This window comes from Falco naumanni, chromosome 1 (genome assembly GCF_017639655.2).
Source record: "Falco naumanni isolate bFalNau1 chromosome 1, bFalNau1.pat, whole genome shotgun sequence".
Taxonomy (NCBI): Eukaryota; Metazoa; Chordata; class Aves; order Falconiformes; family Falconidae; genus Falco; species Falco naumanni.
The window spans coordinates 50,048,033-50,073,593 of record NC_054054.1 but is presented as its reverse complement, the minus strand read 5'-3'; the positions used below and the strand labels follow the sequence as shown (position 1 = coordinate 50,073,593).

Sequence of the window (25,561 nt, the reverse complement as noted above, 5' to 3'; positions counted from 1 at the left end):
CTTAGGACCAGTGTTAATTACCTTTAAGTCTGCACCGAGATGCAAAAACTTTGAATGAGGTAAAAGATATTGTAGAATGGAACAAAACTGGATGGGTTAGTATTCATTCTCTGTAACGAACGCATGTGGGACCATAAAGTGGTATCCTGGGTAGATGGTGCATCTGAAGTTGAGAAATTCTGTTATCACAGTATACTATTATAAAGCTTTTACCTTCAGACATTCTGAAAAAGATATACTTGGAAACCTCTGAGGGAAAGATTTTCTTTCAATAAAGTTACTCTACTATGAGGCAAAATACAACATTAAGAAACAGATAAAATCCTTGTAATGATGCGTTTCTTTTATACAATAATAAAGTTTACAGCCTTCGTAGGCAAAAGTTCAGAAAGGAATAAACTTACTCTAAGGCACATTTTTAGAGTGCAGAGGTTATCTATTTTGATTTGCAAATAAATGCTCCCCTGATGTATGCATCTATTTTAAAGCATGCATTAATGAGGGTTTATGTGTGGTGTGAGCCTAACAGCTGATATTTTATAATGAAAATTAGTAGTCAGCAACATTCTTTCTCAGTTTCTGCTTTTCCCTTAGCAATTTGAGATTTGCTAGATTTCTATTCATTTGATCTTTTATTACTTAAAAAACAAAAACAAACAAAGAAAAAAAAAAACCAGCTGAGATTGCCTTTTCCACTTTTTAACTGGGATATTTACTTACGTTTTCTACAATTTGACATGCACCAGAAAAACCCCATAGTGATCAGAGATGTGCATTTTGGTGATCGTATCATTGTTCTTGGATTTGAGGGGAGGTGGGGGGGGGGGGAGGTTATGGGGGGGTTGGTTGAAATTAAGTCCTACCAATTATGCACGTGACTTTCAATGCAGATGTAAAAGCAAGAGGTAGGGAAAAATAAATTCAGGACCTTACGGTGTGCAAATGAGAGGCTTTGGGGGAAAGAGGTATTAATAAATTGATAGATACTTGTTGAATGATATTTTGGGAACTTTTTTCAGCTCCACTGCAAGCTTTAAATTTAGAAGTGGTTCCAGTCGTTGGGAGAAACCAGGAGGTGAACCTGACAGCCATCATACTGCCTAAGAATCCTAATTTGACAGTCTTCTACTGGTGGATAGGAAACAATCTTCAGGTACATGAATGGTTTTTACTGAGATTATTTTCAATCTCTTTCCAGTAAAGATTGGGTGACACCTTTTACTTTCACAGAAATACTACTGTGTTGCATGTCTTCTTTTAGATGATTTTTCATTCCAAATAGCCAGTTGTGTCTGGTGGCAAACAGTATCTAAATTCCTCTGTTTTATCACGTACATTTAAGGTATTGATTTCCCTTTATTGCTACTTATGTGGAAATGGAAATTTGCCTTCTAGAATTGGTTTGATTTTCTAAACTATTTTCTTGGGGGGGGATGACAAAAATGTATTCTATTTCATTACCTGTGGAAAAAAAAAACTTGTGGAGGGGGATACATTTGGGATCGAATGATGAAACGTGGATTTATGCACTTCCATGTTGATAATTTGAGTACTGTAGATTTAAGTGCTGTACAAAAATATGTATTTGTTGTATAGATAAATACTTACTGGGAGTCTAAAGTAAACTGGCATATCAAAAATACCTGGGATATCAAAACAGTGAGAGCACTCAGACAGTGTAGTGATATTCATTTGGAGACAGCAAGTCTAGATAAATGTGTCCTAGAGCAATGAATATCCAAATATTTCTATTAAAATATTTCTTGTCTAGCTGGGTTAATTTCTTTTAAGGTAGTTCTTTCAATAACAGATAAGTAAAATATTTTCTATATGAGGGAGACTAAGTATGACAGGAATGCTTCAGATAAGTGCAATGAACTTTGTTCTTGTAAATGTGCTGTGTACCGTAATCCCAGTCTGTATCTGTTCATCATTATTGACTTTGCCATTGCTAGAGCAGGCAGTGCAGATCAATGTAGTCTTGTGAAGGGGGCTGTAATTCATACGGATGTGGCCAGGGAACAGAATATCTCAGCTCCACTTTGGAGGTTATGGTGGACTGGTGCACCCTCATGGGTCATGCCTTAAATTGTCAGAATTAATCCTTTTGACCCTACATTTTTTGAGGGAAATGACTTGCTTGATACTATCTTGTAGAGATTGTTTAGGCTGCCTCAAAATCCATTTATTTCAGTGGGATCTGATTGCAATTTAATTAACGATTATTCTACAAGAAATATTTGCCCCATCTGGCAGTTATTCTGATTACAAAGGATCCATGTATGGAAAGAAATATCCTATACTGAAAACTGCAATATAACAAGTTGATAATATGTTGATTAATTTAGTAATATGTGTGAAACCTTTTTTGCTAATATTTTTAATGACAGTTTCTTCAGACAGTTTTCTCATGGGTCTTGCTGAAATTCTATTTTCACCTTTTCATTGGTTTTTAAAGCCACTCCTTACACTGGAGAGTTTTCTGGTGATGAAGTTTGCTGAGACAGGTGACATCAGAGTTACAGTGCAAGCTTCCTGTGGGAGCTCCATGCTTCAGGACTCAAAAGTTGTCCACGTTTTTGGTGAGAGGTTACTCTTGTTAATTTTTTATTTGTTTCATGTGTACTTGTTTCTCATACCTCTTAAACCAGCCCTGACACAACTGAACCTGTCGTAAAATTATATTTAATGCCACGTTTAATTCTTAAAATTAGAGGGACGTACTGTCACTATGTAATTCCATAAAGTTGAACAGTGTGACTGGGTGGAAGATTTCATCTGAAACATTTTGTTTCTTTATTTTAAATGTTATGGTGGTTCCTGAATGCTGTATGTAGCAATAGTGATTCAGTAGTATTTTGGCCTATGGCTAGAAAGTTTCTTAAAATTTCTAAGTAGTGTAAATACTTCTGGAAAAAAAAATAATATGTGTATGCCTCCAGCATTAAAAACAATGTGAAATATTTGCCTTTTATCACAATATATCACTGTTCCTTTGATGTTTATCTGAGAGTTTGGATCAAGTATAGCTCTACTGTAATTATTGAATAACCCTTCAGCTCTTGTCTCACATTGTGCCCTGGTGTGTTTTATTGTGTTTTATAATGTGGTGACACGGCATAATAAACTGTGAAAAATGTAGTGCAGACAAATTATTTACATTTGTATTTATGCTGTCACATGTGGGAATTGTGATAAGTGAAAAAGCTTCTTTTAAATGCAGAGCTAAAAGCCTTGAGATATTGGGAAATAAACAACATGATACATCTCTATTGTCTGAAGAAGATTCTGTTATTTTTGCTTTTAGTATACTTATTAATTTAAAATAATGGTGAAAACCACACTCAGGCTAAATTGAGCTTTTATGAACCTTCTCCTTTCGTAAGATAAATGGATTTAATGTTTATGCTACCACTTAGGAGTGCATCCACTTTTTTAGAAATCGAAAAAGTATAACCCTCTTAGTCTGACTGGATCAATGACTTTGACTTTCAAAAATTCCTTCTGCTCTTAATGTTGACCAATCCTGATACAATGAGCAAGAGAGTACTGGCCATGAGGGAAATAAAGAAACCTTTGGGAAAGAAATACATTAAGATACAATTCTCTTGGAAGTGTTGGGGAGGCCAGGTTTGACTCATGCATTCCAGAGGGTCTCTTTGCTTTGCATTAAGTTCTCTGGGTGTTTGTCCAAGAAGACTATATGGAGAATGGGAAGATTTTAGAGACTGTTTGCTGAGGAACAGCCCATTTCTAGTATTTCAGGTATTTTCAACATTATCCAGAGAAATGTTGTGGGTGTGTCTTGTTTTTATTTTTTCAAAGAGGGCAGTACTTAGCATTTTTCATATAATTTCTGTTCTTATTTTCACAGCTAGTTTATGGAGTATGTATTCATATTACATGAAAAACAGGAACACGTAATGAGCAAACCCCATATGCTTATGATTCTGTAAGAATAAAATCCATTGGTGCATTCCCATTACAAATCAAAGAAATCAACCATGTCTGTGTAGTGTATTGTCCTAAGGAAAAATTATTGGGAAGGTTATGACTCCAGAGCATGGATGTAAATCTGCTTTGCCTTTAGGCACAGATTTGATGGTGACAAAAATACAGAAAGAAATTGAATGACTGACAGGAGTGTACTATTGTTCCATGCAAGAGTAAACACAGAGCAGTGGGGCCCCTAGATACCGCAGTGCTGCACAGCAAATAATGCAAAATATATATTTTCAGCTTTCATTTTTACAACACTGTTTTTGCAGCCTGGTTTGTTACTTGCTCAAAAATGTTTCTTTTTCTCTTTCTTTTTTTTTTTTTTTTTTTTTTTTTTTCCTAGATCATTTTCATGTTCTTCCTCTGAAGTTTACTAAGCACCTGGACATGTACAACCCTGACATACCAGAGTGGAGGGAAGACATAGGGCGGGTAGTAACACGACTTCTTGCAAAGGTGCTCTTTCAGATTGCTCGTAAAATGTTCCCTGGCCAGTCATAAAGCTTGAAGGTTAAGTTAATGCCTTCTCATTTAGAAAAAAGTAGGCAGAGCAAAATAATACAGTGAGCCTCATGAGCCACATTTCAAACAAGTTTGAACCTAGTGTAGCTTTGATGTACAGACTCCAGATGATGATATTGTTGAATAGACAGTTTAGGTCCAACACAGCCTAATTGGCAATTAATGCTAAATATTGTTCTCTAGGATTAGGGATATAGACATATTGGCAAATAGTGCTGACTCCAAAGCAGGAAGAGTAGCTTAAATGTGATATATTTAGAAGTTAAGCAAAGATGCTGTGCAAAGTAAAAGACATAGTCTTAGTGTAAAAACAAAGCAGAAAGAAAGAATTCATGCCAGTTATGTAACTTTGAAAATTATTTATAATATATAGGGGTACCATTAATACAGCTGGCTTTTTAGATCATGTTCACAAAACAAATGTGGATTCGGAGCAGCTGAATCCTGCAAGTTAAATCAAGTACAAAGCCATGCAGCAAGACTGTGAGATAAGTAAAGAGAACCCCATGAAAACTGTGAGCTCTAGAGCTGTGCTCTTCAGGTACACACAATGCCAGCAACCGGGTGTGCACACACCAGCATTTGTGAGGACAGTAGCACTTACATGCAGGTTGATAATTTATTTAAAATATTGACTTTTCCTGGATTTGTAGTAGTGCAAATCAGGTTCTGGAATTTTGACTTTATACCATTTCCTGCCTTCTTTTTAAGGTTCACATCAAATGTCAAATTAAAGTAATTTCCCACTTTTCTCAACTTAAACCCATTCCATAACCTGTCAGTCAAACAAATATTTTCCTCCATTATAAAATAGCTCTTGCATTTTAATAATTACTGAATCATTTGCAAAAGAATATGAGCAATTTAATGGAATGCCAGAATCGGTTTGAGAAAGCCTATGGGAAGTGCCCAGGGTGCTGTCATTAGAATTGTGTGGCTGCATAAAATAGACATGGAGGAATTTGGGACTAAACCCAAAATTTGCACAAACTATTTTTAAAAGGGATGCACTTATCTTTCAGTGGGGGATGCAGGTATTCATTACAATTTCAGGAACTGAACCTAGGTGCTCTTAGTATCACCCTGGAAGAATTCTCTCTGCCCATTAAACACTAATGGAAATGTAGCCTCCCTAAGTTAGAGTTAACTGAAATTAATATGCCCTTCTAAGTCTACTAAGTGTCTGAATGGCCTGCAAAGGATCCTAAATCCCTTAGGAATTTGTTTAATGTTATGCTAAAAATGTACAACCATTGCAGAACTTTACTAAAACTATATGCCCACATCATTTTACATCTTTCCATGATGCCCCTAAATCACTCTAATATGCTAATAATGCTTAGCTGTTCCACTCTTCAAAGAGCAGTTCACATTTCAGTTGATTTATGTTTGGCTTTGTCCATGGTTTAGCTTCTGGTGAAATCCCCTCTAAAGATTAAGGATCTTAACACCAAAGACCAAAATACACACATGGAGCTACTGAAGTATTTTCTACAAAATATAAAGAACGCTGTTCTGTAATTTGCCACATGCCTTTGTCTTCACAGGAAACCAATATACCCAAAGAAACACTCATGACAGTTGTGAAACCTGGTCTACCCACAACAGCTGACTTACATGTGCTACTACCAGCAAACCAACCAAAAAGGAAGAGAAGTGTAACTAGTGATAAGGTAACCAGAGCAATGTATGTCTGGTTAGGACAGTCTTCATTCTGTTTTCCAATCAGTGGCTGTAGTCTCATTGTCTTTGTGTGAAATTTCAAGGTGTTCCCTACCTATGTAAAGATCTTATTCCCACCTGACAAAATACACATAAAAACTAGCAACAGCTACGTCTGCTGTGTTTGACAGTGTATAGACCAGCATAATCTAGCGCTTACTGGTGTTAGTGTATTTCTCAAGAATAATTATTATCAATCTGCTTTTAAAACAGGAACAATAGTGATGGCATATCAGTCTGTGAAGATCCAGTAGAGCAGAGTCTTTTTAGAACATTGATACTTCTAAAGAGGGACAAACTGTCTCTGCACTGTCTTCAGAAGCAAATTAGATTTCAGGTCAAACAGAAACAGAACCTTCATAGCTGACCTATAATGTAAAGAGCATCAAGCAGGTAGTTTCTAACTTTATGAGCAAATGTCCTTTTCAATTGGCAAGAAACAAATATAGTTATACAGGAACGGAAACCAGACATTAGTTTCTCCCTGCTTATTTCCAAACCAAATTTCTACCATAATAAAAGATCTTATGCCAGCTGAAAATCAGAAGACAGTTTTGCACTTACAATTTACGATATTTGTCCTTTTGCTGTGATAGGGAAGGAACAGATCCCAACTCTGGGACTGTATCTTGTGGTTCAAGCCCTGCAAGTCACAAAGAAACACAATGTAAGGTATCATTAATTTTGAAGGGCATTTTACAACTTTTTGAGACAAGGTCACGGTATACAAAGGGCTGGACAATTGTGTAATAAGATACTCTTCATAGTAGCACAAAAGCAGTAGATTGTATTGGACTTGATGGGGAACACTTTGGAAGATCCAAAGGGGTAAGTTGTCCAAGTACTTGAACAGGTGTCTTTAAAATGCACAGAGTACCGTGTAAATGCCAAAAATTTTCTGCTTTATGGTAAAGCCAAACCATTACTGTTCTTCCTCTGTAATTACAGTGGGAATTCATGGGAGTCTGAAATGCTGATAATGTTGCAGGAAATGGTTAATTTGGTTAATTTTAGCAGGTTGTTTCTTTAGTAGAGTGCCATTCATTAACTAAAACTTTCAGTCAGGTGAGTATTACCACTTCAAAATTATTTACATCTTTCCACTTCTTGAAGTAAGGTGCAGCTTCTAAAGGAAATTCTTCATTCTGAGCCTATATGGCATGGATGTCTTTAATAATTTAAGGGAACTGATGGTGATAGATTCTTAGTTTGTGCAAACATTTTATTTCAGTACAAAGTGTTATGCATATTAGTTCCCTTTAAGTCTCAACTCTTACACTAGCACTGTGCTTCAAGGAAGCTTAAAGAATATCATCAATTACAATCAATGCTGTCTCAAGGATTTTTTCATGTTTGTGTATGAAATATCCTATCCTGTGAGTTACTCCAACGCATAAAGAAAAATAATCATATGTTGCAAATTATTTGGAAAACCCCATGTTCAGTGAGGCTATGGGGAAATTACAGTAGTTTAGAAGGTCACAGTTTCTGTGCCAAGTAGTCCTCCAGTAAGACCTTGCAAATGTTTTTGGAAACTGGAGGAGCACTGAAAGGTGAAAGTAATTGTATAATCTGGATAATAGATGTACGTTTCTGACATTATTAGGGTAGACCAGGTAAGACCAGTTGTGGTTGGGGATTATATGTATGGAAATAGCAAATGTGGTACAACCCACATTTGGTTGGAGCAGGAACAAGGGAGACAGCAGCAATTACAGCAGCCTGTGTTCTTCAATGATAAAAAATCAGGTTCTTTAGTATCACATTTCAACACTGATGGTTTTCGAGAGTATAGTGCTGTAGAGCCAGTCTTCTAGTGCCAGCTGCCTAAATTTCTATTTTTATATTATTGCTAAGGGACACTACTTTAGCTATTGACATGTGCATATAAATTTGTTGTTTTAGAATTTAATGGCACAACTTTTGATAAAATACATGTTGTATCAGAATCCACTGCGACTCGAGAAATATCCTGAAAATATACCCTATGTAAATAAACTTAGAAGCAGTAGTTAGTTAAGTCAATAGGACAATAGTCATAGTGTCACTTGTTTAAAGGTTCATTACATTATCTTCTCTTACCAAAAGAGAATCCTGAAGGTCTCCATCATTTTTCACTGGAAGAATGTGCTTTGTCATGCTGCTAGTGCCAGTTCTCAAAGTCAGTGTTGTGACACCACTGTGAGGACTCATCAATACAGAACATTTCCTGCATGTTTGCAAGAGATATCCTTGAAATCTTAATTCAAACATAGCTATGAAACATCTTCCCTTAAAGAGAACCTATTTGTCCTTGGCTGAAAACCTTTTACATTGGGGATATTATGTGATTTCAGAAGGATTGTTAAAAGCAATAATTTCTTGATCAGGTAGAGAACACCTACTTGATGGAGTTTGTGTTGGTATTTTACATGGAGTGTTATGATGTGTTGCTATTTATTAAGTTAGTCATCTAGAATAGGAGTCTTACTGAAAAAAGTAGCCAGCAATAAGAAAGATCGCAAGTAAGTTGGCAGCATAGTGGTAGGAGCCCTTTGGATAATTCTGAAATTTGATTCCATTCTGACAAAAGCCCCTTTCTTTTCAAAGCCCTGATAGAATTAGATCTGGCCAGGGGCATCAAGGACACAATAAAAGCTTCTATATGTATGTCAGTGATAAAAGGAAGACTAGGGAAAATGTGGGCCCTCTCCCAAATGAAATGGGAGACCTCGTTACCTGGGACATGGAGAAGGCTGAGATACTCAATGACTTTTTTGCCTTAGTCTTCAACAACAAATGTTCCAGCCATAATGCCCAAGTCACAGAAGGCAAAGGCAGGGACTGGGAGAATGAAGAATTACTCACTATAGGAGAAAATCAGGTTCAAGACCATCTAAGAACCTGAAGGTGCACAAGTCCATGGGACCTGATGGGATGCAGCCACAGGGCCTGAGGGAACTGACAGATGAAGTAGCCAAGCCACTGTTCATCATACTTGAGAAGTTGTGGCAGTCTGGTGAAGTTCTCACTGACTGGAAAAGGGGAAACATAACCCCTATTTTTAAGAAAGGAAATAAGGAAGATCTCGGAAATTGTAGGCCAGTCAGTCTTACCTCTGTGCTGGCAAGATCATGGAGCAGATCCTCCAGCTGGTAACAGCCAACATGGCTTCACTAAGGGAAAATTGTGCCTGACAAATCTGGTGGCCTTCTATGGTGGGGTTACAGCTTTGATGGATAAGGGAAGAGCAACTGAAGTCATATACCTGGACGTGTGCAAAGCTTTTGACACTGTTCCACACAGCATCTTTGTCTTTAAACTGGACAGACATGAATTTGACAAGCGGATCATTTGATGGATAAGGAATTGGCTGGATAGTGGCACTCAAAAAGTTGTGGTCAATGGGTTGATGTACAAGTGGAGATAAGTGATGAGTGGGATTCCTCTGGGGTCCATACTCACACCAGTGCTGTTCAACATCTTTGTCAGTGATGTGGACAATGGGATTGAGTGCCCTCAACAGGTTTTCCAACAACACCAAGCTGAGTGGTGCAGTCAACACACTGGACAGAAAGAATGTCATCCAGAGGGACCTTGACAGGCTTGAGAGGCAGGCCTATGTGAACCTCATGAAGTCCAACAAGGCCAAGTAGAAGGTCCTGCATGTGGGTCAGGGCAACCCCCAGTATCAATACAGCCTGGGCAGAGAATGGATTGAGAGCAGTCCTGAGGAGAAGGACTTGGGAGTGCTGGTGGGTGAAAAACACAACATGGTCTGACTGTGTGCATTTGTAGCCCAACCGAATCCTGGGCTGCATTTAAAGAAGTGTGGCCAGCAGGTCAAAGGAAGTGATTAGTCCCCTTTACTTGGCTCTTGTGACACCATACCAGGAGTACTAGATTCAGCTCTGTGACCCCTAGGATAAAATGGACATGGACCTGTTGAAATGAGTCCAGAGGAGGGCCACAAAGATGATCAGAAAGCTGGAGTACCTCTCCTCTGAAGACAGGCTGAAAGAGTTGGAGTTGTTCAGTCTGGAGAAGAGAAGACTCTGGGGAGACTTTGTAGCTGCCTTCCAGTGCCTAAAGGGGGACTAAAAGAAAGCTGGAGAGGGGCTTCTTACAAGGGCATGTAGTGATAGGACAAGGGGTAATGGCTTTAAGCTGAAAGAGCATAGAATTATATTAGATATTAGGAAGAAAATCTTTAGTGTGAGGGTGGTGAGGCACTGGCACAGGTTGCCCAGAGCAGCTGTGGATGCCCCATCCCTGGAAGTGTTCAAGGCCAGGCTGGATGTGGCTTGGAGCAACCTGGTCTAGTGGGAGGTGTCCCTGCCCATGGCAGGGGACTTGCAACTAGGTGATCTTTAATGTCCCTTCCAACCCAAACCGTTCTATGAATCTATGAAATTTATACATGTAGAAATAAAACCTGACTGTGACTTAACCTGTTTTTAAGAACACAGCAATTTCAAAAGTATTTAATTCTAATCATTGTCTCTAGAGGAAAGCTCAGTCGCTTAATTTATGCACATCTATTACATGTTTTATGTCAGGTGGGATGGGTTCAGTTGAAAGAGTCAATTAAAGTGCATTTGAACTACAGCCCAGAAAGTAGTGGCTCTGAGGAAGATTGGACTCTATCTAGACAAACTACTACATGAATAGTCCTAGTGAATTGCTTTGGCAAAACAGGCAAGTCAGATCTCCGGATGTATAAATAAGTGTGTAAGAGTTTGAATAGTGTCATTATTTTTATATTCTTATACCACAGTGCAGGAGCCATTGTGTTCACATGTTCAAATATTATCATTGGAAAGGACGTAGAGAAAGGAGACAGAAAATTCAAATACTGGTATAAGAACCTTAACTTAGAGAGTCTATAGAGGACATCCAAACACTGGATTAGTTTCTTTTAAAACAGTTGGAGAGGTGGCTTCACTATGCTCAATAAATACCTTGAGGCAGAAAATAACCCCCATGAGTACTAAACCAGCCATCAGTCTAACAGTGAAATAAATAAGACAGAACCTTTGGCTGTATTCACATTAGATTAAAAAATGAAGTGTAGTTCATATAGGCTGTGGTGGGAACCCAGGGTGGGGAAATAAATAACTAACAAGTGTTAGTCACTTAAGCAAAAACTAGAGCAAATGTTGGGTTCTTCAAACTCCTGCCAGGAAAATATGACCTATCCAAAGTTATGGGGCTCAGTAATTGCATTTACTGGCTGAAAGTCAGATTAGCCTAAATTAGTGATCCCTTTTGCATTGTATACCATGAGTATGTGAATGAACCTGGTCTGACACAAGTATCTAGTGGTGCCAGCATCATTTCAGAGGCTGCTAATCAATACAGTTGTCATATCCAATCTCTTTTCAGATTTTGGGCAAGAAGATATATACTTAGGAGTTATCTGGAGTAATTGTGCTGTAAAATAACTGAGACTGTGCTCACACCACCCTTATGTTGAGTCATTCCCCCACAAAAAAATGTAATAGAGTCAGTGGAATAGCTACAGAAGTTAGATATTCCTCAACGTGAGTGAGGATATTTGAATTTGAACTTTTGTATTGTCTCTGTCCGTAACATGACACAGACTACAAGGATTTCTATTTATTAAACCGCAAAGGCTTGTCAAAGATGAGCTTTGTAACTAATAATATCATAAAAGGAGTTACTTGTGAAGTTTTCATGGGTATAAAGCATATTTCTAATTTGGCATCCTGTGGGAAGTTGTATCCTAAATCATAAGGCACAGAGTATAAAACTAGCTTTGATCTTTCAGAAAATTACCCACATTGAAGACACAAGCAAGTAGAAGGGCAAAAATTCAGACAATTTGTTATCTGGGGTTAGGATATGATGGTATATTTAATGGTTCTGCTCCATAAAAATGTGAGACTGTATTTTACTATGCTCTATCCACTGAAGAAAAATAGGAGGAATCCTGATTTTTTCCACATGGATGGATGTATATGTTTCTACAGAGTATTGTTAAAAAGTAGGTATAAATGGAATCCATCCCAGAATAGGTAAGGAGGTAAGGTAAATTATGACATGCAGTTCATTATCAAATAGCGGTTACTTTTCATAGCAAGAAATCTAAAGTGACATTGCAGGTTTTCTTCTGATAGGTTAGAAGAATGTAGAGTTTTTAATATGGATTATGTGTTGTGTGAGTTATGACCCAGGTAAACCCAGCAGTGCATGTAAATGACATGCTGTCTGTCACAAACTGGGTAAACATAAAGGCCCTGGTAAGCAAAAAGAAAGATTTGGCTATAAAGTTTTGACATTTTCAGCTTTTATGGCTTGTAGACTTTTGCACGATTTTTAAATACGGAATTTCTTTAAGATTTCAGCTCATCATTGAGAAATGCTTTCTGAGTTTCTCACCATTTACTGAACCAGAGGTTTTCCTTTTTAGAGCACTGAGTCTGTCAAAGTGGAACAGAGTGCGAGATGCCTGACATTCTCTCTGTTGTATTTTCAGAGAATAGCGGCTATAAAGCAGGCCTTGAATGCACACAACATCAGTTTCTTTCTGAGAGGAGGATACTGGGTCTTAGTGACTTTAGCTGACTCCGATTCAGGTAAATATATAAACAAAGTTCCCAAAAGACCACCCCTTGGGTGCCTGTTTGAGTTCCGATAAGGAGAAAAATTTTGTATCAGTATATATGTGTGCATATACACACATACATATATACTTACTTGGTACTTGTTACATATAGATACACCCATAAACATATTGTGTATGTACATGCAAGTATGTAAATATCTATATACATACACGCACACATGTAGACATGTATATATTTTCATTTGGTACTTGTTAAGACTCACCACCAAATAACTATTTCTTATGGATTTCCATTTTGTCACACCTTATATTCTGTAACACAAGCTTCTTTTGTTTTCCTGTGTAACCATGACATTAAGTAAACACCTCTATTGTACAAAATAGTGCCTTGCAGGAAGAGCCAACCAAGCCTCAAAAAAAAAAATAAAAATGTCTGGTGAACTAAAGGCACTTTGGTTGCACTAGCTGCTGAGAAAGCAGAGCTTCTTACCATCATATCGGCCATTAACTCTGCTGATATAACTCCATGGGTCTAGGCCATAATCTTGTATCTCTGATCTTCAAATCAACTAACGGGAAGCTTGTTGTAGGGTCTCCATATTGCTAATCCTGTCCTGAGATAAATTATGGGGTTTTTTTGTTTAAAACAAATGGAAACGCCTTTTTCTTTTTTTTCTTTTTTTTTTTTTTTTTTTTTTTTTTGCATGCATTTCCTGCATGCACTGTAGCTGGAATCTGGCTGAAGAGAGCATGTGTGCATACATGTGTGTATTTTGAACAGAGATACATTGAAATGAGGTTTGAACCAGAAAGTTCAACTTTGACTTGAACCTTGTATCAGAATGTACCATAATTTTTGTTTGTGTATCATCTCCCACAATATAGCCTTGTTTCTTATTTCAGTCTGTTGTGGGAGAACAGCTTAGCTGACCACAATCAATTTATGCAAATACTGGTGTGATATATCTCTCAGCTTTCTGTCGAAGACAAAGGTCTTTTATCTAGTTGCTAATAGAGAATTGTGCTACAGTCTCACTGTGGTACCCCATCTGCTTTAAAGGGCTAGCATTGGTTAGCAAGCACAAAAAGCTGGGATTGAAAGAAGCCCATGTTCATTTCAGCCTTTACCAATGTACGATCTTGATGAATTCATTTATTGTTCACAGCCTCAGTTTCTCCATCTGTTAAATTAATACAGCTCTGGTTTTCAATGCATGTACTTAGGGTATATGATAATTTCCTATGATAAATTTAGATTCCCACAAAAAAAACCCACTGAGTATGCAAATAATTAAATATTCAGGGGTTTGGGTTTGGGTTTTTTTTAATTGGTCCTCTGTCCTTCAGTCACAAGTCACCAATTAATTTTGTGTTGTTGCCTTTTTGAAGAGGCTACAGATGGAGTGAAAAGATTACACAAATAACAACAAAAGTTTTTGTCCTGACAAACAGAAAAGAATAGACTGATCTGAAAGAGAACATGCTAAGATGTACTTTTATTTCATATTTCAGACTCTCAGAGGATTGGAGGAGGCAGTGGCTACTGGGCTATCGTGTTTCTCTTTGTTATCTCTCTAGTCGCGGTTGGGGCTTTCATCCTCTACAAGTTCAAAAGGCAAGTAAACCTTAATCAACAACATGCACATTTTAAGAATTAGATTTATCCAGATCAGAAAAACAAACCAGAGTTTGTTATTTGAAAAGGAGATTTCTTGAAGAATTGCAAAAAGTCCACCATTTGAAAATCGTGGTTTTTTTCTGAATTTTTCAGACACCAAGGTACTACACTGATGTTTGCTTTCACTCGTTGTGTTCCAAGGTAAATAGCAGCAATATGGGAACTATGAAGAGTTTGTTCAGCTTGTCTAAATAATATCATCAAGAAACAGAGCTGAGCGAAAATATTATTCCTGATTAATTCCTACCTCATTACTCCTAGCAGTTATGAATAAACTAAAGCTATTGGGATAAGGAGTGCATCTGCAATGCTGATTTGCTTAAAAAAATAGTTTTATCAAAACATGTAGTGCTCTGGAGTTTCTCTTTGCACACATTAGGTTTTAATTGCTGGGGCATTGCCATGTAGAATGACTGACAGAAATAGATTAGCATTAATTTGACAGTAGAGTGTGTTGAGGGGAGAACTAATTCTGGAAGTGGCCTTTATGTGAGACATATTCTCAAAATTGACAAGGGATGATATGCCAGCCTTTGACAGTCCAATATATCTTTAGACTGCAATTGATTATAATCAGAGCTACTAGGGTGCTGTGCAATATAAAGAATTTTGTTCTTGTCCACAGGTCTGTGTTAATATTGGCTATACTCTTGGTTTTTTGTTTCTCTGGGGCATTTAGAAGCTATTTGATTTGAGCACACTGGAAACAAGCCTTCATCATCATCAAATCCTGATATATTTGCTCAGTGAGGATTCCTATTGATTTGTTGCATTTTTTAAAGATTGATTTTTATTTGAAATTAACTTGTTTATAGAAATGGGTGTGGCACTGAGTCTGATTGCAATAAGGGTAGGTAGAATTTAAGTAAGAGGTTTTTTAGATAAAGTGTTTTTAAATCAATTAAGAACCCCCCTTTTTTCCAAGAATCTCTTTATTTTCTCAATGCAGCATGTATGTTTCTTAGAGCTCATAGTGGCTGATTTCTCTAAAGGACAAAGCACAGAATTCTGTATCAGCCTGTCTACAACTGAATAAAAATCCATTTCGCTATTTTAGATGCCTGCAGCAAGGAAAAGCATAAAAATGGTTGATGTGTTGTAATTATATTATTTCAGTAGCAATACATGGAGGATTTGCTGTTTGTAGTGTGGGATCATAAAACTTGCTTGTGGTATCTTTCCAAAGCTGTATGATTTATATCTTTTATTAGCTCTTAAATGAGAGCAATTAAATAACAGACACAATTACCGCATGGCAAAAGAAGTATAAAATATTCAAGAAAGGAATAAAAAAATTATTTTCCTTGAGTTCTTTCTAAAATGCCCATTGAACCATTGCTTTATAAATAGGGCTTTTATTAAGGAGGAAACTATAGTACAATTTGCAAATTGCGAGTTTTAATGTCTCTTACACTTCCATGTATAATTTGTGAAAATCATTTGCATTTAAATATTGTGGGGGTTTAATTTAGGTGAGATTGAGGAGAATTGTGAGATATATTCAGATGTTTCTCTGTAGCCTGAAAACTGCTGTTGGCATTGATGAATGACCGTGCAGTAGTGTTCAATTTTATTACCTTTCTTATCTGTTTCTGAGATACTTGACAGAATTATTTTTAAATATTCCTGCTAAGCTTTTCCAAGATGATTTTTTTTTTTTCATTGTGTCCTTCATTTGCAATTTGGTCTTCAAAGAATATTGAGCAACTCATTGGTGCTACATTTGAAAAATCACTTTTTCCCTATGTGCTCCCTGTGAACTCCTCTCGCACCCAAATCTTTAATACCTTAAAAAAAGTCTTTCAAAGACAGCTGGTGAATCGCTGGATCCCCATGGAGTATTTACTTGCAAGTATAGTCCCTTTAATGTCAGTACAGTGAGTATGTAAGTTTACAAACTGGTCCACAGGGACTGAGGCTATGAAACTGAGTGTCCTTTATAGATATAAAGGTTGCAAGTTGTAATGAACAAAGGCAGCTTGTCAACATTATATACCTGTATATTAAAAATTAATTTGCTGGAAGAATGCTGTAGGCAACAAAAATTGTTCACTTTTAGGAGATAATTTCAGCAGAATAACACTTACTGGACCCTACGGTAACTCACACAACACATGGAAATATAAATTATTTCCACATACAAATTACAGACATGTATAAAGAGTTGAAATGTCAATACTGTCCATAATTTTTATGTATGATTCACAAAATTAAGGAGGAGGTGGAAGACATTTGATGGTGCTTTCCTTTCATTTATGTAAATTGACAGTCAGATACTCCCTTTGGAAAAGGGTTAAAACTCCTTTTTTCCCCAGGGCAGAGAAATGTTTATTAATCTTAGTTTTATCACTACGCTAATTGGGTCTATGTGACTTGTGGTTGCCATGCAAAAGATTGCATGAACGTGCCTTGGGCTATTCTCTCTCTCTTTCTCTCTCTTTGCTGGCCCAAAGTTCTTTACTTAAGGGTAAGTTTGTTACCTCGTAAGATGCAAGATGGAAAAACTAGCTTGCAGATAACACAGTGACTGGATTGGCAGGGAGGTTAAGGATTCATATGTCAGAGCATTTCATCCACTTGCAACAAGCCAAGGCACTATTCAGGACCCGTGATGAAGAGTATAGAGAAAATAGTGGATTTCCCTGTAGACCATAGTACAGCTTTGATAGAAAATGGAGAAACCTGCTCAAACTGCCCAAGTTCTGAGCACCAAGGCCTCTTGTCCCCAAGCATGGTCCCTGCCCTCCCTGCCTGAATTATTTCTGAAGTTCATATTGTAAGAGCTTGGGCCTTAATTTACACTAATTTTTGTCAGGCAGAATTGCGAGATGAAAGATGGTGTTGACCAGACACCAGGGACTAATCTAATACCTCTTTTTTATGAGTCTTTCAGGGCAATCAGGACAGCTATGATGAAAGTTGCTGCTCCTGTTTAATTTCTCTTTTTTTGAAAACTGCAATACCCAGCACTAAAAATTGGTGTCCCTTGCAAGAAGTAAATCTCACAAAATGAGTTTGGGGAAGAGCAGTAATCTAAAAATAACAATCCTTCCTAAGATTTTGTGTCAGATGCCTCATGCATAAAGCAAGAGTGTATTTTATCTAATTAAGCAGGGGGGTAGGGGGAAAACAGAGGCAGATTCATATAGAGGTAGTGGGATTTTGGCTGATTAGTTATACACATAGTAAAAACCAGTGCTGTCTCATCACTCCTGAAGGAATGCCCATTAAAAAGAAAAGATTAAAATTGTTTAATTTCCCATTATGCTAATCAAAACTAGAATTGTAGGGTCTGCTAGATAATCAGAGCTGTCATGGCTGCTAGCTAATGGTTAGGTGACTATAGGTTACATCAGTTATGATATGCCCTAATCCCAAATATTTAAACGCTGGCTAGGAAAACTGCTGCCTTCTGTTCTTATATGCAGTAAAATTGCAAGTATTTTTCACTTTGTGTTCCCTTGCCCCACCTCCCCACCTTATCTAATGGCCTGTTTGTGCATCCAGCCACTTCTCACCAGGAACATACATGCAAAAAGCTGATGCTGGAATCCCTGGAGCTCATGGAGCAACTCTTGGCAATCCTGGGAGTGGTTAGTGGCTTTAGGAAAATAAATAAAAAAAAAAAGTCTTGAGACTAGCAGGGTTTTGATACTTTGTGATCAGAGTAGGTAAGCAGTTCGGATTAGGTCTATTTTTACCCAGTAAAGAAAATAGTAAATTTAAAATTATAAATGCTGATGGTCTTAAAAAATAATTCTAGTCGTAATCCACAAACGAACAAAGATTGGTTTAGATCATTTGAGGGGGAAATTTTCAGCATGGCAGCAATGAGAGAGAGATGATACCCCAGCTGTTAAATCTGACTGTGGCTGTGGCACAAGAGGCAATGCAGACAATGAACATGGATGGTGGGCAAGCCGAGAATAATTTGCCTTTTCTTTGCTCTTACTTTCTGGGTAAGGAAATCACCAATCTGATGCCTCAAGCAAACAGTATGTTGCAATACTCACTAGTATGCTTCAGTTGTTTAAGCATCCAGGTAAAATGGACTACAGCTGCTTCTTTTGACCAGCACCATATAAAGCAGTGGGAAAATATTTTTGAGAAATCAGGTCTATTTTTTAATGCAGATATGGGACCTGTGTATATTTTTTCTATAACATATCATCTTTACTAAATTTTGTTCAGTACAAACAGACTTCTTCCATTTCCTTTGAAATGATGTTTGTCTTTTTTGTGGTTTTCAAGTTTTGTGGGTTTCAAGGTGCCATCCAGAAAAGATTTCTTCATCCTTTCTATTGTATGGGGTCCTGGGCAGCAGTGTAGAGAAGGCAAACAGCACTGTCTGCACTAAGCAAAGTGGAGGAAAGGAAAATTGTATTTTAGCTACATCAAAGCTGCCATGTAATCGTCATGTTACTAGTAGATCTGACATCATCCTTCTTTTATTTTTTACTTCTGTACAAGAACAGGATATTACAGCTGCCAAACCAGAGCAAGTAGTTGGCTTTTCTGCTTTGGTATTTTACCTGGTTAATAGTACCAAACTCAATTATCTAAAGGAATGAAAATCTTAATCTTTTAATTTAGATGCAAACTACTATGAGTGCACTTAGAGCTGCGTATATTGTTTTCACAAATTGCCATTAATCTACTTCAGCCAAATTTATATCATTTTGTGTATTCCTTTTTTGCCCACTAATATCAAGTGCCACTTGAAATGAACCCCCTCCTGGGTCATTGCCACAGTCTGGAGCAGAACTGTGTTTTCTTTCTGCCTCATTGACTTACTATCTCATTTTCAGTCTCTGAAGAAAAGCTATCTTTTTTCCCCACCTTGCTTATACTACTTTTATGCTCCATGAGAGCAAGTATAGTCCCAATCCATGCCATTTAGTTATAAAAAAACAGGCACTAATTTAATGATCCATAATATTTCATAAAAACTTCCTCAGAAATCAAAGTAATAGTATGTAGGAAAGATTTCTGAAATGAAAGAGGCAAGTAAATCAGGAATGCCTTAAAGCACAAAGAAGTCAGTCATGTGAACATTAATCCAAATGTAATAAAGCCAACACCACAATAAAGTTATTTTATTTAATGGATTATTATTGTTGTTAGTTTTATTTAAGTTCCAAGAGAATGCTACATTATTCCATGTCCTTTTCCATGTGAATATGTTCCTATTTTTTATACTAAACAGAATCTTAATCAAGCCTCTGGAAAACGAATGAAGTTGCATAAAGGCCAATGAATATTGTCTCCACAAGGAAAGAACTGAAAGCCAAATAAACTTAAATGAGTGGGAATCAATATCTCATCCCCCTCCTGCTGTTCCTTACTGCTGAACATTTTAAAGTGCAAACAGTTTTGGGTATGAACTGATTAGAATTTGTGAATACAGGGAGGAAAAAAAATGCTTTCTAGAATATCTTCTCAAAGATGTGGAACCTGGAGAGCTTGGTGAAAGCCATGTCCTGTGTTGTTTTTTAGTAGTTTTGTACAGACTTAAGTCTCCAGTTCATACTTTTTATGGTCCTTAAAGCAGGCATGACTATTTCTTCTTCTTCATGATTGAAATAAAATGCTACAGAGAAAACAAAAGGAAATAAAAATGTAAACCATGGAGTGCTGCTCAGCAGAGGTAATTGTCTCCAGTGATGGATGTGAAGCACATGCATTTTGCAGCTGAAGAGTAAACCCCCAAAAGAAGCTATTGTATAACATTTTTCTCTGTTCTTAGACTTGCTTTCAATTTTCGTATTGCTGATATAAATCTCCTGGGTCAAATTTCATGTCTTGTCATGTTTTCACAGTAGTCTTTTATGTAAAACCAAGCATTTCAGCTCTGCCAACTTCAAACAGTTACATTGGATCAACATAAATTGCTTCCTTAAGAAGAGCAAAGCACATTATAGTACACAAAAGTTTTTCTCTGTATAATTAAGGGTAGCGGATTCCTTCCTGCATGTGAGAGCAGTTGAGCAGAGACTGGAAAGTTGCCAGAATCAGGCCCATCTTTAGCAAGGATTCAGTATCCACATCCTGTTTCATCCCACAGTGTGGTTGTCCCTTATAAACAGAACATCTGGCACATGTGTTAAAAATGCCTCTTGAAAAGACTTGGACTATCATTTTCTTCTGTCTAGTTGAGTCTCTTGTAAAACTGATCCAATATGAAGCACAGAGATCTCTATAATCTATAAAAGGTCAAATGCCTTCACCAGATCTGTAATATTCTCCTTCCTCCCATCCATACTCCATGTTACAATCTAAGATGCTTTCCTCTATAAGTGTGAGGAGCAAAGGAAAGTATGAAAGAGTCGCTGAGTACCTCAAATTTTTACTTTACAAAAGGGATCTGTACTTAGCAGGATTTGGCTCATGAGGTTTAAGTGAGTGAGAAATACAGCTTACGCCTTGTTTCTTTTTATGTGTAACCCATAAAGAAGTGCTCTTAACAGCAACACGTTTAATGGTTATTTGTGAACTTGTGAGGTTTCTTCATTCAGTAACCCCTTAATATGTTCAATAGAATGTGTTGTGATATTGGTGATCTCTAACTAGTAAGTCCTGAGTTGAAGCCTCAGGATTCACACCAAAGGACATACCTTGTTGACCTGTTTTCAGCCAGGTCCTTCAGCCTGGGCAGACAACAGTTAGATTAGCAGCTCTGCTTACTTAATTTAACTGCAAAGGTTTGATGCATCATATGGGTTTGAGATGGATAACATTTTTATTGTGTCAAAAATATTTTGATATTGCCATTGATGCTTCTGCAGTCTGTCAGAAATACAGTTTTGAGAAGGTCCCCTAATTATTACAGAAACATATGTGCTTATCCTGCAGATGTGTTGCAAAGACATTCTTCTGGGTTTTATTTCCCTTAGGCATTTGACGGTGGACTGAAAGTAAGCAATTTGACAGGTTTGATGCAGGTCTGATTGAGAGGGATATTGTTTTCCACAATAAGGAAAATCAAAATTAGTTACCTAATGTAGTTTTGGTAATGAGAAATGTCCTTCCCCCTTTCAACATGTGTTTTTTCATCCAGTTAATGGGAGGAAAGTGATGCATAGCTTGGCTTTATATGTATGTTTGTGTTGGAGGAGCCCTCGGACCTGTTGAAGTGGTCATAATAGTACGGTGTCGTCCTTTGCATTGCTTAGCCCTGTGCTTAATTCACTCCATGCTCACTGAGATACAGAAAAGAGCAAGCCAAATCAGACTTCTTTCTTTGTGCTGCTTATAAATAACGGGATAAAATACCTGATTTCTTTGTATATGTATATAATTTTGTGTGTGTGTGTGTATACATATACCTATACAGATGTGTGTGTATGTACACATATAGGCTTATAGGATGCATTTCATCTCTTGAGTAGTTCAAATTAGAGGGAGGAGATCCTCTTCAGTCATCTCTCATTGTTTAGCATTCTCTGTTTATTCTAATTACTCTGATGCAATGGAAGATGCTGTTCAAAATAGTGTGCTGCAGCCACTTTTATCTCAAACTGAGATGGTGACACCTGGTAAAGAACCTTTCTTCTGAAATGACACTAAAAGACAGGTCATCTTCAAAAGCCTAGAGAAAACAGAGCAACCTGTGTATTTATCCAGCTTTCAAACTGCTGCCAGAACACGGAGCAGAAGATGGTCACTTTTGGAGAGATGCCTAAAAATCAGTGTCACTTTTTCTGTTTTCTCACTGCCTAAAGCAGCTCAGCAGAAACCACAGCTTAACCTCAGCAGTTCAACCCTGTTTTCTCTTTTCTTCTTGTTGTCTACCCATTGCAATAATCTGTGTTTAAGCACAGACTTTGACAGCCATGGTCTGCTGTCACGCTGATCAAGCTGTCAAGCTGTTTCTTGCAGTGTAGGAAATAGAGCTCACAACCTGCAACTCCCTAATCAGAAGTGTCTGCTTGGTGCCTAGGAAAGGCTGTTCTTATGTGCCCAGGCAGACTGCAGGTGAACGCAGCTACAGCAAAGGCTCTCAAGAAATGTTTAAACCAAAAATTCTGTTACAAAGTTAGAAGTCCCCGATTATTCCCTTTGATTTTACAAAGTCTAATTTAAGTTAATCTAGTTAAGAACTCCTTATCAATCCTAAGTCTTAAGCCTCCTGGTCTCAGCAATAGTGCTAATTGTTCATTAGAGCTGATAGAGCCATTTAATAACATGCTTTCTGTTCTTCTAGATTCAAATCATAATGAATGAATTAAATGCAATCTGCTATAGACAGTTTTGTCTAATTCAGCAGTTCCCCGTAGTCCTGGGTCAGGCTTTACACTGCCTCCTTCGCTGCTGCCTGCTTAACTTCATCAGCCTCCCCTGTCTCCTTATTTGCCCTTATTAATGTCTGTTTACCTCCTTACTTCTTACCCCTTGGTCCTGGTCTCTTGTTTCTTCATTCTCTGCTACCTTACCATTCCATGTCTCCTGGATTTCTCCAGCTTCTTTCTCCTCAACCCTGATGGATATGAGAGTGTGATTTGATTTGATTTGAGTGTCAGCCCACCTCACCAGGGAGATGTGATGACCGTTGTGAGCCAGCTACATGTTTGTGAAGATATCTGGAACCAGAAATGAATGCCTACTGGGTCTTTTTATTGCTTGAGATCTTTAAATAGTGTTTTAGTAATGGTTTGGGTTTTTTTTCAGTATTGTTCATTGTCTGTCAATCTTAGTCAGAAATTAATACTTAATTACTACATTGGCATGAACATCGTGATAAGGCAGTTACATAAAACTGTGACTGAGTATAAGGCGTTGATAAGTTTAGGTTGTGAACACGAAATTAAGGAAGGGTGGGATTGGTGCTGGTTAGTGATTCTGGAACAACTTGCCCTGCTGGAGCTCTGCTCTGATGCCAGCATGTGCGTGACACAAACTCCATCACAAGACTTTTTCTCCTTGTCTGATTTAGGAAACTGCCAGGCAGAAATGTCTATGCCCAGATGCACAATGAAAAAGAGCAGGAAATGACAAGCCCTGTTAATCACAGTGAGGACACCCAGAACATCATCCAGGGTGAGGAGTTTATTGATGATGATCTGGACTCTCAAACACTAGGTAACGCAAGAGGTAACTTCATTTTCAGTTTATAATTTTTCATAAGTAATTAATTTTTAATTGATGGTTATTTTAATTTTAGCTTTTTTTCATTTTCTGCTCAGCTTCGGGTCGGGAAGAAGCAAACAGTGCACCACTAACAGGATTATCTCAGTTATCTTCTTTTGGCTTGCTTGTGTACAGGCTAATGTACGGATGACATGCTATAAGGAGCACGAATACAGAGATAGCACAGTTTAATGCCAGGAGACTTACCTGGACAATTTTAGAGAGAAATTCTATTTAGTAGAACAGGATATAATAGGTAATAGTTGAAGTAACTCCATAATCCCCTGAATTAGTGGAAAATAGAGTTTAGGCCAGAAGGATTTGTAGAGTCAATGTTTCCATGATTTCAGCCACCGTATTCTGTTATCATTTAAAATTTTCACAATCAGAAACATTAAATTTATTCCTGTATAAAATAAGTCTGCCCTAATTTAGCTGATAACTTTCTAGTTTTCATGGGTGGTCATAAGGAACCCATGAGGGAAACTTTCTGTGAATATCTCTCAGTGCAAATAATTTCAGTGTCAGGTGGAAATGTATATCCTGGCACCCTGTAGTTATTTTTAATGTAACATGGAGTGCTGATCTATAAAGTTCATTCCCTGTAAAATTTACCATTGTGTTCAGACTGCTTTCAGGTCACAGTCTGAAAAGTGTAGGGCAATGGAAAAAGCTCCTCGGTTCCACTTCTACATATTTTCTGAAAATAAATCAGATAACCCAAGCCTTTGGGACTTGTAGCAGTAGATTCATGGTGTAAAAGGCAACTGTAATGTCTTCATGAACCCACGGAAGACGACGTGTTTTAGTTGCAGCAGTGGTAGCCCGGGGAAAGACAAACTTTGGCAGGAGAGATTTCTTTATCTTGGGTTTCACCTTTATCATTTGTTATCAATGTCTTTATTTTCATTTGCTGAACTGTGTGCTGCTTCTAGGTTCTTGGAGGTGTTAGCTTTGAGCACAAGGGAAGAATCCAGACTCCTGCTTTGCTTTGTGTATTTCTATCCTTTGTTTGACAATCTTTGTGTATGAGTGTTTTCATTCAGGTTTTGCAAGACGACCTTGATTGCACTCCTGACTTTACCGGAGTTATTTCCAAAAACAACCCTGGAAAAACAAAGTCTATGTTAAAATTGTTTGATCAACTCATCTCCAGGGTCTTTAGAAGAGAAGGCTGAATGCTAACAAAGTCCTTGCAGACATGCCTATTAAAGTGGAGCATTCAAACACCTCTAGTAATATACAAAAGCATAACTTCTTTTAATGGTTGAAAATCCCTTATCGCCTATTTATATAAGGCAGCTTGGGATGCTGGAATAAAGAAATGCTACCCTGATTTCTAATGCGGTCAGAAATAATGTCCACTTGCCCTGCACTCCTTACTCGGGGAGGGGGGGGGGGGGGAGGGGAGGGGAGGAAATAATATAAAAATTCTTCTATCTGGGCAGAGCATTATTAGGGTCAAAAAGGGCAAGACCATGATGCTTTGATCTGAAACTTAAAAAAGACAGTTAGCAAATGCAGATCTCGAGGTGATTTGTGCTTCTGCTAGGTTGTCAAAACCAGCAGCATTTCCAGCAGAGCGTAAAGAGTTCATTTCTGTGGATCATAATCATTCATGTTTGTCAGCTACTGTACAGCTTTTAGACACAGGACTTTAAGACACAAAACTATACTTCTGCTTGCTGTACTGTTTTGTTACTTGCAATACTTTCCACTAGCTCCGGTATTGCTCAGTACTGCCAAGAAAACATTCCTGTTAATGGCAGTCCTCCCTTTTATCTGACTAGGGTATGAAACATGTTATAATCCCTGCTTTATATTAAAATCTGTTTTACAACATTATTTGCAGAAGGTTCCTATGCTATGGACATCCCTTCTAGTGCTGAGCTTTCTCCCTCCCTGCTGGGAGATGTCAGTAGCAGCCTCCGCTCCGTGCACAGCAG

The 25,561-nt window shown here is 37.6% G+C and overlaps 1 protein-coding gene across 4 annotated transcripts in view; it reads left to right on the top strand.

Annotated features, from left to right (window-relative positions):
• The window catches only part of SORCS2 (sortilin related VPS10 domain containing receptor 2), a 579,012-nt gene that overhangs the window by 542,197 nt on the left and 11,254 nt on the right, over nt 1-25,561 (top strand). For 2 of the 4 annotated variants that reach the window (XM_040593442.1, XM_040593423.1), the window contains exons 20-26: nt 1,020-1,153; nt 2,459-2,582; nt 4,343-4,455; nt 6,069-6,194; nt 12,722-12,821; nt 14,324-14,426; nt 23,422-23,567. In XM_040593442.1, coding sequence (XP_040449376.1) covers nt 1,020-1,153; nt 2,459-2,582; nt 4,343-4,455; nt 6,069-6,194; nt 12,722-12,821; nt 14,324-14,426; nt 23,422-23,567 — 846 coding nt within the window. Of the gene's footprint in view, nt 1-1,019; nt 1,154-2,458; nt 2,583-4,342; nt 4,456-6,068; nt 6,195-12,721; nt 12,822-14,323; nt 14,427-23,421; nt 23,580-25,561 lie in introns of all 4 variants that reach the window. The other 2 variants (XM_040593433.1, XM_040593414.1) reach the window with 1 other exon arrangement.